At 40.8% G+C, this 11,924-nt stretch overlaps 5 protein-coding genes across 5 annotated transcripts in view; 3 read left to right on the forward strand and 2 right to left on the reverse strand.

Moving 5' to 3' along the window:
- Positions 1-704: 704 nt before the first annotated feature.
- Positions 705-4,028, reverse strand: LOC108579649. The gene is made up of 3 exons (XM_017943234.1): positions 3,586-4,028; positions 1,238-1,456; positions 705-979 (listed from the first exon to the last, which is right to left on the reverse strand). Exons 1-3 carry the CDS (start codon positions 3,659-3,661, stop codon positions 792-794), a joined length of 483 nt encoding a protein of 160 aa, XP_017798723.1. The 5' UTR covers positions 3,662-4,028; the 3' UTR covers positions 705-791.
- An 804-nt stretch (positions 4,029-4,832) lies between these two features.
- LOC108579659 (protein bric-a-brac 2-like) lies at positions 4,833-5,975 on the forward strand. The gene has a single exon (XM_017943244.1). It carries the CDS (start codon positions 4,833-4,835, stop codon positions 5,973-5,975), a length of 1,143 nt encoding a protein of 380 aa, XP_017798733.1.
- A 400-nt stretch (positions 5,976-6,375) lies between these two features.
- Positions 6,376-7,341, forward strand: LOC108579660 (tetratricopeptide repeat protein 12-like). Its single transcript, XM_017943245.1, has 4 exons — positions 6,376-6,511; positions 6,575-6,769; positions 6,835-7,227; positions 7,298-7,341. The coding sequence occupies exons 1-4, from the start codon at positions 6,376-6,378 to the stop codon at positions 7,339-7,341; spliced, it is 768 nt and encodes a 255-aa protein (XP_017798734.1).
- A 100-nt stretch (positions 7,342-7,441) lies between these two features.
- On the reverse strand, positions 7,442-9,440 carry LOC108579591 (UPF0415 protein C7orf25 homolog). Its single transcript, XM_017943165.1, has 4 exons — positions 8,908-9,440; positions 8,241-8,682; positions 7,592-8,145; positions 7,442-7,528 (listed from the first exon to the last, which is right to left on the reverse strand). Exons 1-4 carry the CDS (start codon positions 9,055-9,057, stop codon positions 7,442-7,444), a joined length of 1,233 nt encoding a protein of 410 aa, XP_017798654.1. The 5' UTR covers positions 9,058-9,440.
- Positions 9,430-11,924, forward strand: part of LOC108579590 (zinc finger protein 346-like) — a 3,475-nt gene continuing 980 nt past the window's right edge. The window contains exons 1-4 of the mRNA XM_017943164.1: positions 9,430-9,498; positions 10,743-11,186; positions 11,411-11,484; positions 11,616-11,765. Coding sequence (XP_017798653.1) covers positions 9,459-9,498; positions 10,743-11,186; positions 11,411-11,484; positions 11,616-11,765 — 708 coding nt within the window. The 5' untranslated portion in view covers positions 9,430-9,458. The remainder of the gene's footprint in view (positions 9,499-10,742; positions 11,187-11,410; positions 11,485-11,615; positions 11,766-11,924) is intronic.

Raw genomic sequence — 11,924 nt, forward strand, 5'->3', positions numbered from 1 at the left:
ATATATATAAAATAGATGTAAAAAGAAAAGGAGGTTTCCAGACAACGCGAAAACTATCACGAACAGAATTTTTCCTACCTCTAAGAAACTCGTAACCGTTAAAAATACAACACGGAGGATGCTTTTTCAATCATCGGCATAAAACACATCTACTTACACTAACACTCCTTTACATTTAGCCTCTTAATTCAGTTCGACGTTATTTTATCCCTTGTATATACCTTCTACCTAAACTTTGTCTCTTTTCCCCCCTTTCCGTATATACACAAAGTTACACAATATTGTCCCCTAAGCATAACAAGCTTCAAGAGAAGACTTTGCTCGTGTGCGAAGCTCGGTGTGAGACACTCTAGCCAAATCCGTGATACATCACCGAGGTATTATAAGCGTTTTATAAATGCGTCGTATGTCGCGCGCCGTCAAGAAACAAAGCGGTGGGAAGAGAAGGCGAGAAGGAATCGTACAGTACCTTACTTTACGTGAACCGGTACTAAAAAGAAAATAAAGGAAGGATTTCTTGCGGTCACCTATACTTTGGTAAGCCGATCCACGCGGCGCGGTAACTCAAAGCTTGTCGCTTTTAATTATACCAATTGTGTAACTGAGCGTCTCTGTTGTGTGTTTTCTTGTTTTTTTTAAAGAGACTCCGTGCTTTCGATCGAAAAGAAAAGACAAAAGGGGAAATGGAAAGAAACACATCTCGCGATATTTTTTTTTTTGTTTTTTGTACACGGCACACGTATTTTTTCTTTTTTTTTTCTTCGTTACAATTAGAGGAGGTCGTCCCCTTTTTACGCTATCGGTGGATCGTCATCGTCGTCGTCGTCGTCGTCTCTCGTGACTAGGACATTACCATAATGATTTTGACGAAGAGGTCCGAATCTTTGCAGCAACCTGTATCGTCTCGCGCCGAAATACAGCAGTACACCGATTACTACGAGGAAGGTCGGTATTAACAAACCAGCGGCTACAGAACTACCTAAACAACATTGGAAAAAAAAAAGAACATTTGATTTGAGCGGCGTTAGCATGCAAATGATGATTGAACATAGGCTTGGCTTACGTAAACGTTCCTCTTTTCGCGATAATCCCTATCGGCCGTATGAATAATGAAAGCTAATGCTACCGTATTTATCGGCGGTCACAGGCTTACGGAAATTTACAAACGATAATCTGTGCATCTCGTACCTTCCAACTTTTTCGTTCTCTCCCAAGTAGCAATATGCAATATATCTACCTCCTGAGTTGACTTCCACGTCTGCTTCAACATTCGACATACTAGCAACGGTGCTAGTCGCAAGCTGAACGCAGTGGCCTTCTTTCAGCGTGTAGCCAATCTTGCACGTGCAATACGCGTCCTGGAACTTCGTCCTTTGAAGGCATCTTTCGTTCTCGCCGCACTGCTCTCCCATCTTGTGCATGTCGCACAGTTTAACCTCGTTCGTAACATTTCCCGCTGAAAAATCTCCCACCTTTCAATCTCGCAATCCTGATCGCTCCTCCGCTTGGCAGTAAATTATTCCCCGCGTTTCTGCCAATTCGAAGCAGGGGACACGAAAAGCTTCGTTCAATCGACGTAACAAACGCGACGGAAAAGCTTTCCCTCTTTCTCCTTAACCTTGACAATGAAAACTGTTCGGTAGCTTCCATCGAAATTAAACGTCTCTCTCGAACGTTCGCGACGTACGTCCCCTTTTTTTATCTCTCCTTATCGGAGGTGAGCAAATATGTTTCGTTTTTTCCACTTTCGCTCGTTTCGAACAAAAGACACGTCGTCGAGGGCGAGCAGCATATCTTTGCGTCTCTATCGACACCGCGTGAGTCGAGATTGGCTGAATCAGTTAATTGAGACGAATTCGTTTTATCAGCTAGAATACAAGGGGTTAACTATAGGGGAGTCAAGCAAATTAAGCAACTTTCTTTTTCGTTTAAATCCACGGTATTGCATTAATTCGATAATCGAGATGTACTCGATCGAATATGTGTTTGCCAAAGGAGATTACCAACATCTGCATCGATGCGTGCCGATGAACTTTACCGCGATAACGTCACAGAATTCATAGCTCAATGGAACAATGAGACCTTTCATTTCCGAACTCTATGAATATATAACGCGCGCGGTTTCTATCGGTTTCTCTTCGCTTTGTGCTTGGCTAATGAGAACGAGATCGAAAGAAATGACATAACTATATCGCGCAAAGTGGAACATTCTGTAACTACGAGAACACGAGGGAGAGATGTCCGACGAACTCGAGGAGTATCTTCCGTATAATAAATTGCATCGTTGGACGGCGCAACACGATGATTAACGGAATATAGTCGCGGGGAATTTTTCAACCGCGAACTTAATTACTACCGCTAAGTAACACGTTTGCACGTCAACTAAGCGTTAATTATTCCACGAACGAAGTAAAGTGCAAAAAGTTGCGCGCACGCTCTCTCTCTCTCTCTCTGAAAACAACGGACTTGTATTTTCTCTTCTTTTTTTTTTTTTTGCCTCGTTCGAGCGCGTGTCTCAATTTTATTATCGTGCATCGTTGTCGGTTGATTGCGAAGAATGAAAACAGGCGGTACTCGATAACATTCTAAACATTACGCATGGACTTTGTTATCGGGTTGACTCAACTTGTTCGTTGTACCAGGCGAAATATACCGACCGTCCTTGCCGCATAGACGAGGCGAAAGAGCTAAACATAACGAGCATCGCTCCAAGGGATCACCTCGGCACACGCTTTCTTACGTTAAGCAATAGGGGAAAATATTCCACGCGACGGTAATATCTCCTCTTTAAAACGATTTCGTCGTGTTCCACTTGTTACGAAAACTTGCGAAATACATTTACACTACGATAAGTGTGTAGCCTACGACCGTAAATATTACGATGTCTCCGTGAGCAGGTAATTTTTCGGTTCGCGGAAAAAAAAAGGGGGGGGGGAAAAAACGACGAAAACAGCGTTGTAAGGATGAGCAGAAAAAGAGTGGTGACGAAAAGCAATTACGACCGACCGGGAAACACCGTGTTGCCAATTATACCTCTACGAGGAATAAGGAAATACGCTCTTCTGAATCAATTGCCGAGTAACCAAATCAAACTGATCACGCGGTAACGAGCGTCTGGTACGTGACAGATTAATCATTTATACTTCATCGGGACAGTATGTACACGCCGGGTAATTGATACATGAAAAATTGAGCACCGTGTGTACTGGCGATATCGAGATAGAGAGAGATAAAAGAGGTATCGTCCAGCGAAACGTAACGACGTAGTACACCGAAAAATACAACACCCGAGGGGACTCAATTTCTGGACCAAACGAGCACGAGGAGAAGAGAGACGCAGCTTGGAACGAGACGAGACAGAGAGGGAAAGGGGAGCAAAAGAGACGGTGGCAGAGAGGAGGGGGAGGACGAAGAAGGGGGAGGAGGAGGGAGAAAAAGCGGAAGAAGACTATTGTGGCCTTACAGGGGTGACCCCAATGGTTCGGTTGAACGAACCAATTTCGGCCTCGCTCGGTACACAGACACTTAATTTACTGCCAAACCAACTGTGTTAAACTGTTTTAAAGGAAATGCACGAAAGGTTACCTGCGTGACTGAATGGCGCTAGAAAAAGTAGTGCCACAATGAGATAGCAGAATACGTCGACTCGAACGTTTCGCATTTTCCTTTCTTCCTTCCTTTTCCCTCGTGCCGTCACACCACACGCACACACGATCACTCTCTCTCTCTCTCTCTCTATCTCTCTCTCTCTCTTTCTTCTGTGTGTCGTTGGTTCACATTCACGATCACATAATAAAGTACGCGGTTATTCAAAGGACACTTACGATCGATTCAGTTTACGCCGCTACGAAAAACGTAATGTTGAACGCACAAACGCACACGCACGACTAACATGAAATTATTGGCTAGCGATGACCTCGAACCGTGCCGGGAAACGATCAACAGAGACGCGCGAGCCGGCACATCGCCGATCGGCCGGCCGTCACCAGTTTTGACAGATAAATGCTAGGCCGCGCCGCGGAACGCGTTCAATCATCTGTTATTAAACGACCATTTGCAATTATCGAATTCAATTGGCATCGAGAATCGCAGCAACATTTCGATTTCGAGATATACGTCGAGAGTAGGGAGACGCCGCGATGCGCATGCGCCACACACTGGCGCGACAATCAAAATTCAATTTCAACCATATGCTACTTACGTGTGTCCTCTTTAAACTGCTTGCCCGTTAATAACGAGAAAGAAAAACAGAATTTCATCGTTACTTACTACCGATTGCAATCTGTGCTTTTATTTCGACTGAAATTGATTTCTTAACTGAAAAGGAACGTCGAAAGATTAAGCAGCAAAAAGGGACGATCGATCGAGAAGGGGAATGACACGTTTTCTGAAAACGTTTCAACGTCCATCTAAATTTATGACCGATAACTGTATTTTTAGATCAAGTATCCGAGGGAATAGTGTATTCCTCATCTCCTAGATAACTCTGGCAGCTTACTCGCGAAAATCGATTGCAATACAGGTTATTTTTAAAAACTAGAATCACAGTACGAAAAAAGAAATACCAAATACGTATTAGGTTTCTAAACGTACCAACTCTACGTAAAATACGTCTTACGGATACTGCCGCATCGATCGTACAATTCGATATCGCGTTTTTTCCAATTTATCATTCAAAGCTTCAAAAATACCTTTACTATTGGAATGCATAGGCGCCCGAAACGTAGTTGCGATGACAGCGGCACGTGTCATGGCGAGTGTGTTGGTATAAACGAAAGTCGCGTACTGTGAACTATTCGTAAAATCAAAAGCTATCAATTACAATATTCGAAATGAGAGAAGAAACGGTGTTGAGTTTAAAGTGGCATAGCTTCCCGTCGCATTTAGCAGTTTCCCTCGATACGTGTTACGAGAAGCAACAGTTTGTAGATCTTTCTTTAGTATGTAAAGATGGAACGATTTTAAAATGTCACAAAATGGTATTGGCCAACTCGAGCTCGTTCTTCCGTCGATTGCTCGTTGCCAATGACCATCCTCACCCTATGATTATTCTTCACGATATCGAGGCGGACGACCTAAAGACTATCGTCAATTTCATGTACTGCGGTGAGATACAAGTGATTCAAAGTGAGGTTAGAAGGTTGTTAAAATTGGCCGAAATTTTGGAAGTGACCGGATTGAGGCATATACAGACTTCTGTTTTGGTAGGAGAATCGAACAACACGTCTCACGATGCATCGAAAAAATCGACCACCGTGTCTCGCTTAAAAATCGAAGAAACAAAAAACTTACCTACCAAAACTGTACCTGAACATGATCCTACTAGTAGATCACAAAATAAAACAACCAGTCAAACGCCCAGATTTACTCCATCTTTTTATCCTCACAAAACTGCAAATAAAGTTCCACCAGAAGCTAGTAAGAAAAATGAGGAGGGTAATGTTAATTTATTAAGTCAACGGTTGGATACAGGGAGATCAGGAATCAGTATTGTAGATATTAATGATATGCCAAGCACCAGTAGAGGAATTTCCAATCCACAAATACAGAAAAGAAAAGAACCTTCTGAGCCTATTATCAGTTGGCCTCGTGTGTTATCTGCTATATCCAAGGATAACTCCTTGCCTTTGAAAAAATTATGTATTATGGATGAAGTGGAAATTACAGCTGGAAAGCCACCTATGGCTAATCAGGAATCCCAGAGAGATGAACCCCTAGACAGGAGGAAACAGAGGACTAATTCAGAAGACAATGAATCTATGAACTGTGCAGTTTATATAAAAGACGAAGTGGACATATTTGAAATGGAAGAAGATGCAGATATGGATCCTCTGGAAGTTGAAGAGATTGAAAATGAAAGTTCGGAGATTCTTGCAGGATCTTCCCAAATGTTTTCTGTTACAAATGTGGATCAAACGTATTACAACGCAGGAACACTTTCGGAATTTCCTTCCAGAAAGGGATCTAATGGTTAAAGGATAGAATAACATGTTTTAAATTAAAATCGTTACTATATGTTGCTTTCGATATAACACTTAGACTGAATAAAACCTTTTGTGATTATAAATTTTTCTTTAACTAAAAATACTTTGCAGAAATTTCAACGTATGCAAATTAACCATAGCTCATCACCTTACTTGTTACTTTCTTACATGATGTTGTTCATTTTGTAATAAACTAATTAAAACCAACATTTTCATAATTATTCAATACCTAGCCCACTCACAGATGTATCTATGTACTACTAGTACTTCTTTTCCACTCAATTTATAACACTGTATTGAACGTTTCTATGGAAACCTTTGGTAGTTAGTCACATATATGTGTAGTTTGATCAAACTCTTCCAATTATTTGCGCTAAAAAGTATCAGAAATATGAATACAACGTTAGAAAGTGATAAATTAGGCGAAAAAATAACAGAAGCCGAACAAATGATGGACAATTTAACAGTTGATAAAAAAGTAACAGAGGAAGAATTTCAAAACTTTATGCAACGCGTTACTCAAGTCGGTAAGCAGTATCTCAGATATTTCAGTTATCCACACAATCTTTAACACGTTATAACCTTTTAAGAAAAAATTGTTAAGAAATTGGCATCCTCCAATCCCAAGGAGCAAAAGATCGGAGAAATATTAGCGGACGAAATGTTAGAAAACCGGTCTGAAAGGAACATCTCCGAAAATGTTGAATTAAAAGTAAAAACTAATCGCACAATGATCAACACGCGTTCCACTACCGAAACTTCTACTCCCGAACAAATGTCCCAAGGTATCGACTGAATGTTTTGGTTTTTTTTTTGCATTCCGACGCCAACTAAAGGTTTGTTTATACAGAGGCGTTTATGAGAAGCGTAGAAAAAGATGCGAAAGAAAGAGCAGAGGATCGAAAAGTTAGAAACGAACGAGCAGAAATGTTGAAAGCAATTGGTAACGGGGCTTTCAAAGAGGGAAATTACGAAAAAGCTGTAACCTATTTTAGTAAAGCGCTCGAGCAACGAAAAGATTCGACCGTGTTATGGAACAACAGGGCTTTGTCGTATATTCAGCTTGGATTATTCGAAAAAGCCTTAGCCGATTGCGAGTGGGCATTAAAAGTAAACAACGCGAATTTGAAAGCTCTCTTAAATAGTGCTAAATGTTACAAACAACTTGGAGATGAAATCAAATACAAAGAATATATTGAATTAGCAAAAGAAAGGAATCCACACTTCAACAAATTTATTAATGGTATACTTGGTTTTTTTACATTGGAAACATTTCTATTATAATTAAATTTTCCTGAATGTTTCCTTTACAGAATTTGAAGAAAGTATGGACATGCGCGTTAATTTCCAAGCCTGATCTAGTTACAGCATTCATCGACAGTGAACAATAGAAATATCTCTCATGTAGCATGTACATATATTTCTTTTGCAATAATCTAAAATGCATTTAACTGGTATCAAGATGGACTTATTTTCGTCGCATAACCCTCTTTAATCTCCGAAAGAGATCTAGGTTCATGCAAAAAGACTGTACATTCAATACCCTGAAAAAAGTTATTATTGGAATTGTTTGAAACTATTATATTTTATAATAGAAATACTTATACCTGCATGCGTGCTGCTCTAACAAATCCCTCATTTGCAGATACAGTAATGCTTTTCATATTTTCCCCCGTTGCAAAAACCAGCCTAGATCTATCTTTAATTTTGCCACCCAAACTTAGCTTTTCCATAATTCTGCCTGTAGGTATATCATCGACAATCTGAACTTTGTTCAACAATTCTTTTGCCCTGAGAATCTCCTTGGGTCCACCGATAACATCTACGATGTTCATAAAATTATCATAAGCAGTTTGAGAGACAATTAGTTCTTTGCCTCTGAAGAAGTTTTCTAGAACTGGTTTCACCGGATGTTTTCTCTCCATCTCTGCTTGTTGCGTGAGCAATGGTTCCCGATATACGAAATAATCATACCCATTGGTCATGTTTGTCACATATGCCAACAGAGTTGACACATCCAAGTTAAGAAGTTTTATCTCTGTTTTCAGGGAAGAGGTATTTAAAATATCTAGATCTGAATTTACACCTTCCTCATATTCTTCCAAAGGTTCCTCCGTAGATTCTAACGAATACATCCATGTAGAACATTTGTCCTCGCTATCTACCTCCAGAACAATAGACATGAAACGAATATCATCCTTTAGTTAATGGTATTATACATATTTGTGCATTTACCATATTAGAAAAAATTGATACCATGTATATCTACGTTCTTTGTATCCTCACATCGCATCTTATCTCCCTCAACAATGACTCCCATGCGTTCTAAACGTGTAGCTAATGGTATTTCAATGCCATAAGCAAAATGGAATACAACATCGGGTGGCCTATACAAATGTGGATAACACTTTGCACATTGCAAATAACTGCTAGCCTGATCAAGCACAGATTTTTGCCCATATTCTCCATCACCCATTGAAATCAACGTAAGAGCTCTAGCATTTCTAGCAATAACTTTTACCCAAGATGCACCCCCGTTGCATACTATATCTACTTCTAAGCGTGACTTCTGGTATTTGAACGGTTTCATAACATTGGTAGGCTCATTGGTACAAAACAATCGTGCTACAATTGCATTCAAATGAATCAAATTTGTGCTCTGCAGATGTTCTTTCTTTACATTCCCTGTAGATTGTACCTTTATGAGAATAGCGTACAGTTACAATTCTGATATCCTTTTAATTCAAGAGTATACGATATTCTAAAGACTTACGTACAACATAAAAAGAAAAATGTTAAAAGTTGAAACGAAACTGTCGACAACTTGCACACTTAGAAATACGTGTAACCTCTACTTAACACTCCGGTAAAAATGCGAGTATATAATATTCGTAGTTTGGAGAGTAATCTCGAGAGAACGTACCTTTTCTAAAAATCTAATTTCTTGTTGAATCTTTCGCATAAGTTTCTCAATCCCGTCAATCTTTCCCATGAGTTTCAGTCGATCTATCGTGGCTTTGCCACTGTCTATTTTTTCCTCGAGACATCTCAGAAGCTCAGCCTTTTCCTCCATTCTTCTCGGTTAAACAACTTTCGAGACGTTGGCCATGAAAATTCGTATTTTCTGTAGCAATTCTAATAATTTCGGATAGTCCACGATCGACGAACGTAGTGTCAGCAGCCATCTTGCATCACAGTTCAATATCGCGTAATGTCGTCGGGTCGCTTGTCAAACTCGCCTATTAACCTCACAAACTTTTGTATTTCAACGAATAATTGACAGTCAAACATAATACATGAATCGTAACGATACCACGTTCCAGCGAATCGTGCGTAGTGTAAAAGGACAGAGGGAAAACTTATTCGCGGGTGTAAAGCGATCGAAAACAAGCCTCCTTATCACGCCGTAATTATCGCACGCTGACAAGTTTTTTCTGACAACAATAGAGAATATCGCGGTATTTAAGTTAAAAAATGTCCAACGCGAAGATCATCGAAAATCCAGAAATACCGGGTGAGTTCCCCTTCCTAGGAAACAGTTTTCTTCGTTGATTCACGTTGTTAGAGACATATGCCCTAGTGAATCTAGTGTATCGAAAGTATATGCAAACTCGTAAATCTCCGAGTACATCGATCCTCGAAAATCTACGATATTCCTCACGTTTCTACCCATATACTTTTCCATCGCGAAGAAATACTTTTCGAAACGATACTACGTCTCTACATTTCGATACAAAAATACGCTGCGTAGTTGTAACGGGTTCCATTAAAAATAACCGGATGCGACTTGCGATATGTCCGTATCGGTCAATTATCAAAACAATTACTCGAAGAATACACCTATCACGTGCCACGTTAAACACGTGAAACGAAAGGACAAGTTAGCAATCGGACATCTCTCTCCTTACTGTCAAATTTCATTGAATACTTGGCCGTCGAAATCAGCTGTCGGCTTAACATATAAAATAACAGGCACGTACAAACGCAACGAGCGAACGTGCGGCACACTCCTATTTCATCGGAGCGTATCGAAATTCACGAATGGAACGAAAATTCGTCGACTCGTCGTTGTAAAGTAATTTAAGATACGCGCGTAAATAGATCACTGTTACTATTATTAATCGTTCGCGTACCTGCGATGCGTAAGATCGACACTTGGTAAGGTTACCACTTGAGCGTAGCACGATACACGATTGCCGATACATCGGAGATACTAATTTTTTCCGTCTAACACGTTATCTCGATGGCGCAATGTTGATCGCGGGCGCTAAAGCAGCTTGTTCGGTCCTGAGGTGTAGAGTGCAAGACAGCGTGCATTCGATAAGCGAAATGCGCTGTCTGGCGACCACCCGGAAAAATGTATCCTCGCATGTTACAAATAAAAACTCACCGATATTACATATCCGCGGTCTTGTTCGAAATTAAGAGGAATTAGTCTCGAGCATTACCCACGATTAAATCCGATCTCCGAGCAAATTACAACCGATACGAATCTCCTCTCTTTCGCCATATTACATTCGTACTTAATCACTTTGTATTCTCTGATACTTAATCCGCGCCTCGAACGCGCTTAAATCCTCCACGGTTTTTATTAGCGCCATAAATCTAACGTGTAACTTGGCCCATTCATATTTTATGCACCGCCTCCAGAAATTCCTTCCTTCTTTTTTCTCCAATTAGAAAACATTCTTTATTACGAGTTGCTCTCTCCCTCTCTCTCTCTCTCTCTCTCTCTAAGCGTCACTTGGTATAATACAGGATTGGAATGTTTCCTGCCACCACCCCCGCCGCCACCGCCTCCTGTTACAACGTCGAAGAGCAACAACAACTGCGTGGCTGTAGCGACGGAACAACAGCAACTCCTCGTAACAACAGAGGCGACAACGACCGGCTTATCGAGCAACGAAACCGCGGCAAATCTGACAACAGTTCAAGCACCGACTACATCGTTTCCAAACGTTCCCGTGCCAACACCATACATCATACATCCTACGATGCAACCACAAACACCTGGACAACCGGCTACACCGTGGTGGGTACCGACAGACGCGGACACGTCCGATCTTTACGCAAGATGGTACGACACGACCTACAAGGCGGCAGCTGCGACTGTAGCGTCGCAGACGATACAAGTATCGAGCAACGCGAAGAACAAGTATTACAAACGCAAGAACGAGTTCATCGATCCCGCGCAAGATGCAGGTAATTAGGGAAGGTTTTGAGGATGGTTTTGCGACACGTGAGAAACAGCTGGAATTATATCTATATACGTATTCGATTAAAAAAAGAAAAAAAAAAAGAAAAAAAAGACGGCTTTAACATAATGAGCTGCGCGCAACAAATGATCATTGAGAAATGAGAAAAACGCCAGGTTTCCTTGCGGCAGTTTAGCTAATTAAAGATTGATTTATGTTTCTATTTCGTAGAGAAAGTCGCGAGCGCCCAGAGGGAATTGTCGGCACTAATGAAACCGCTGAAATGCGATCTGTGCAATGCAGTTGTAAGGCTCGATTACTTTTATCTCGATAAAAAATACACGCAAGACCCTGTTGCATATCGTGTCGTATTTATCTATACAATAGAACGGCATGGATCTTTATCACCGTGATGATTAAAATTGAACCGTTTCAGATGAACTCGACGTTACAAGCGAAACTGCATTACGACGGGAAACCGCATCAGAAGAAGGTGTCGATGTTTCTCAATCAAAGTGTAAAGAAACAGAAGACGGAGGACGGGCAAGTTAGTAGTACGACCAACGACTGGCAGAATTATTGCGATGTAAGCAGCGGCAATTCTTCGTTAACCTGTTAACTGGGGAAAGAGGAGTTTTAAATTCTCACCGTACAATTTTCAAATACGACAGATATCGACAAATATCAAAAAAATTACAGAGAAATTGAGAGGTGAACTCGGTTAACAGGTTAAAAAAAAAAAGCG

Source organism: Habropoda laboriosa, unplaced genomic scaffold, assembly GCF_001263275.1.
Source record: "Habropoda laboriosa isolate 0110345459 unplaced genomic scaffold, ASM126327v1 scaffold33, whole genome shotgun sequence".
Classification (NCBI taxonomy): Eukaryota; Metazoa; Arthropoda; class Insecta; order Hymenoptera; family Apidae; genus Habropoda; species Habropoda laboriosa.

Bases quoted from the DNA above. Each gene is read 5' to 3' on its own strand.
- LOC108579660 (XM_017943245.1), top strand. From the start codon at position 6,376: ATGAATACAACGTTAGAAAGTGATAAATTAGGCGAAAAAATAACAGAA. The intron at 6,512-6,574 runs GTAAGCAGTATC...TAACCTTTTAAG, and splicing joins GCAACGCGTTACTCAAGTCG to AAAAAATTGTTAAGAAATTG. The intron at 7,228-7,297 runs GTATACTTGGTT...TTTCCTTTACAG, and splicing joins CTTCAACAAATTTATTAATG to AATTTGAAGAAAGTATGGAC.
- LOC108579659 (XM_017943244.1), top strand. From the start codon at position 4,833: ATGAGAGAAGAAACGGTGTTGAGTTTAAAGTGGCATAGCTTCCCGTCG.
- LOC108579591 (XM_017943165.1), bottom strand. From the start codon at position 9,057: ATGGAGGAAAAGGCTGAGCTTCTGAGATGTCTCGAGGAAAAAATAGAC. The intron at 8,683-8,907 runs GTACGTTCTCTC...ATTCTCATAAAG, and splicing joins AAATTAGATTTTTAGAAAAG to GTACAATCTACAGGGAATGT. The intron at 8,146-8,240 runs GTATCAATTTTT...TTCTGGAGGTAG, and splicing joins AAAGAACGTAGATATACATG to ATAGCGAGGACAAATGTTCT.
- LOC108579649 (XM_017943234.1), bottom strand. From the start codon at position 3,661: ATGCGAAACGTTCGAGTCGACGTATTCTGCTATCTCATTGTGGCACTA. The intron at 1,457-3,585 runs GTAACCTTTCGT...GAGATTTTTCAG, and splicing joins AGCGCCATTCAGTCACGCAG to CGGGAAATGTTACGAACGAG. The intron at 980-1,237 runs GTAGATATATTG...AATGTTGTTTAG, and splicing joins CGTGGAAGTCAACTCAGGAG to GTAGTTCTGTAGCCGCTGGT.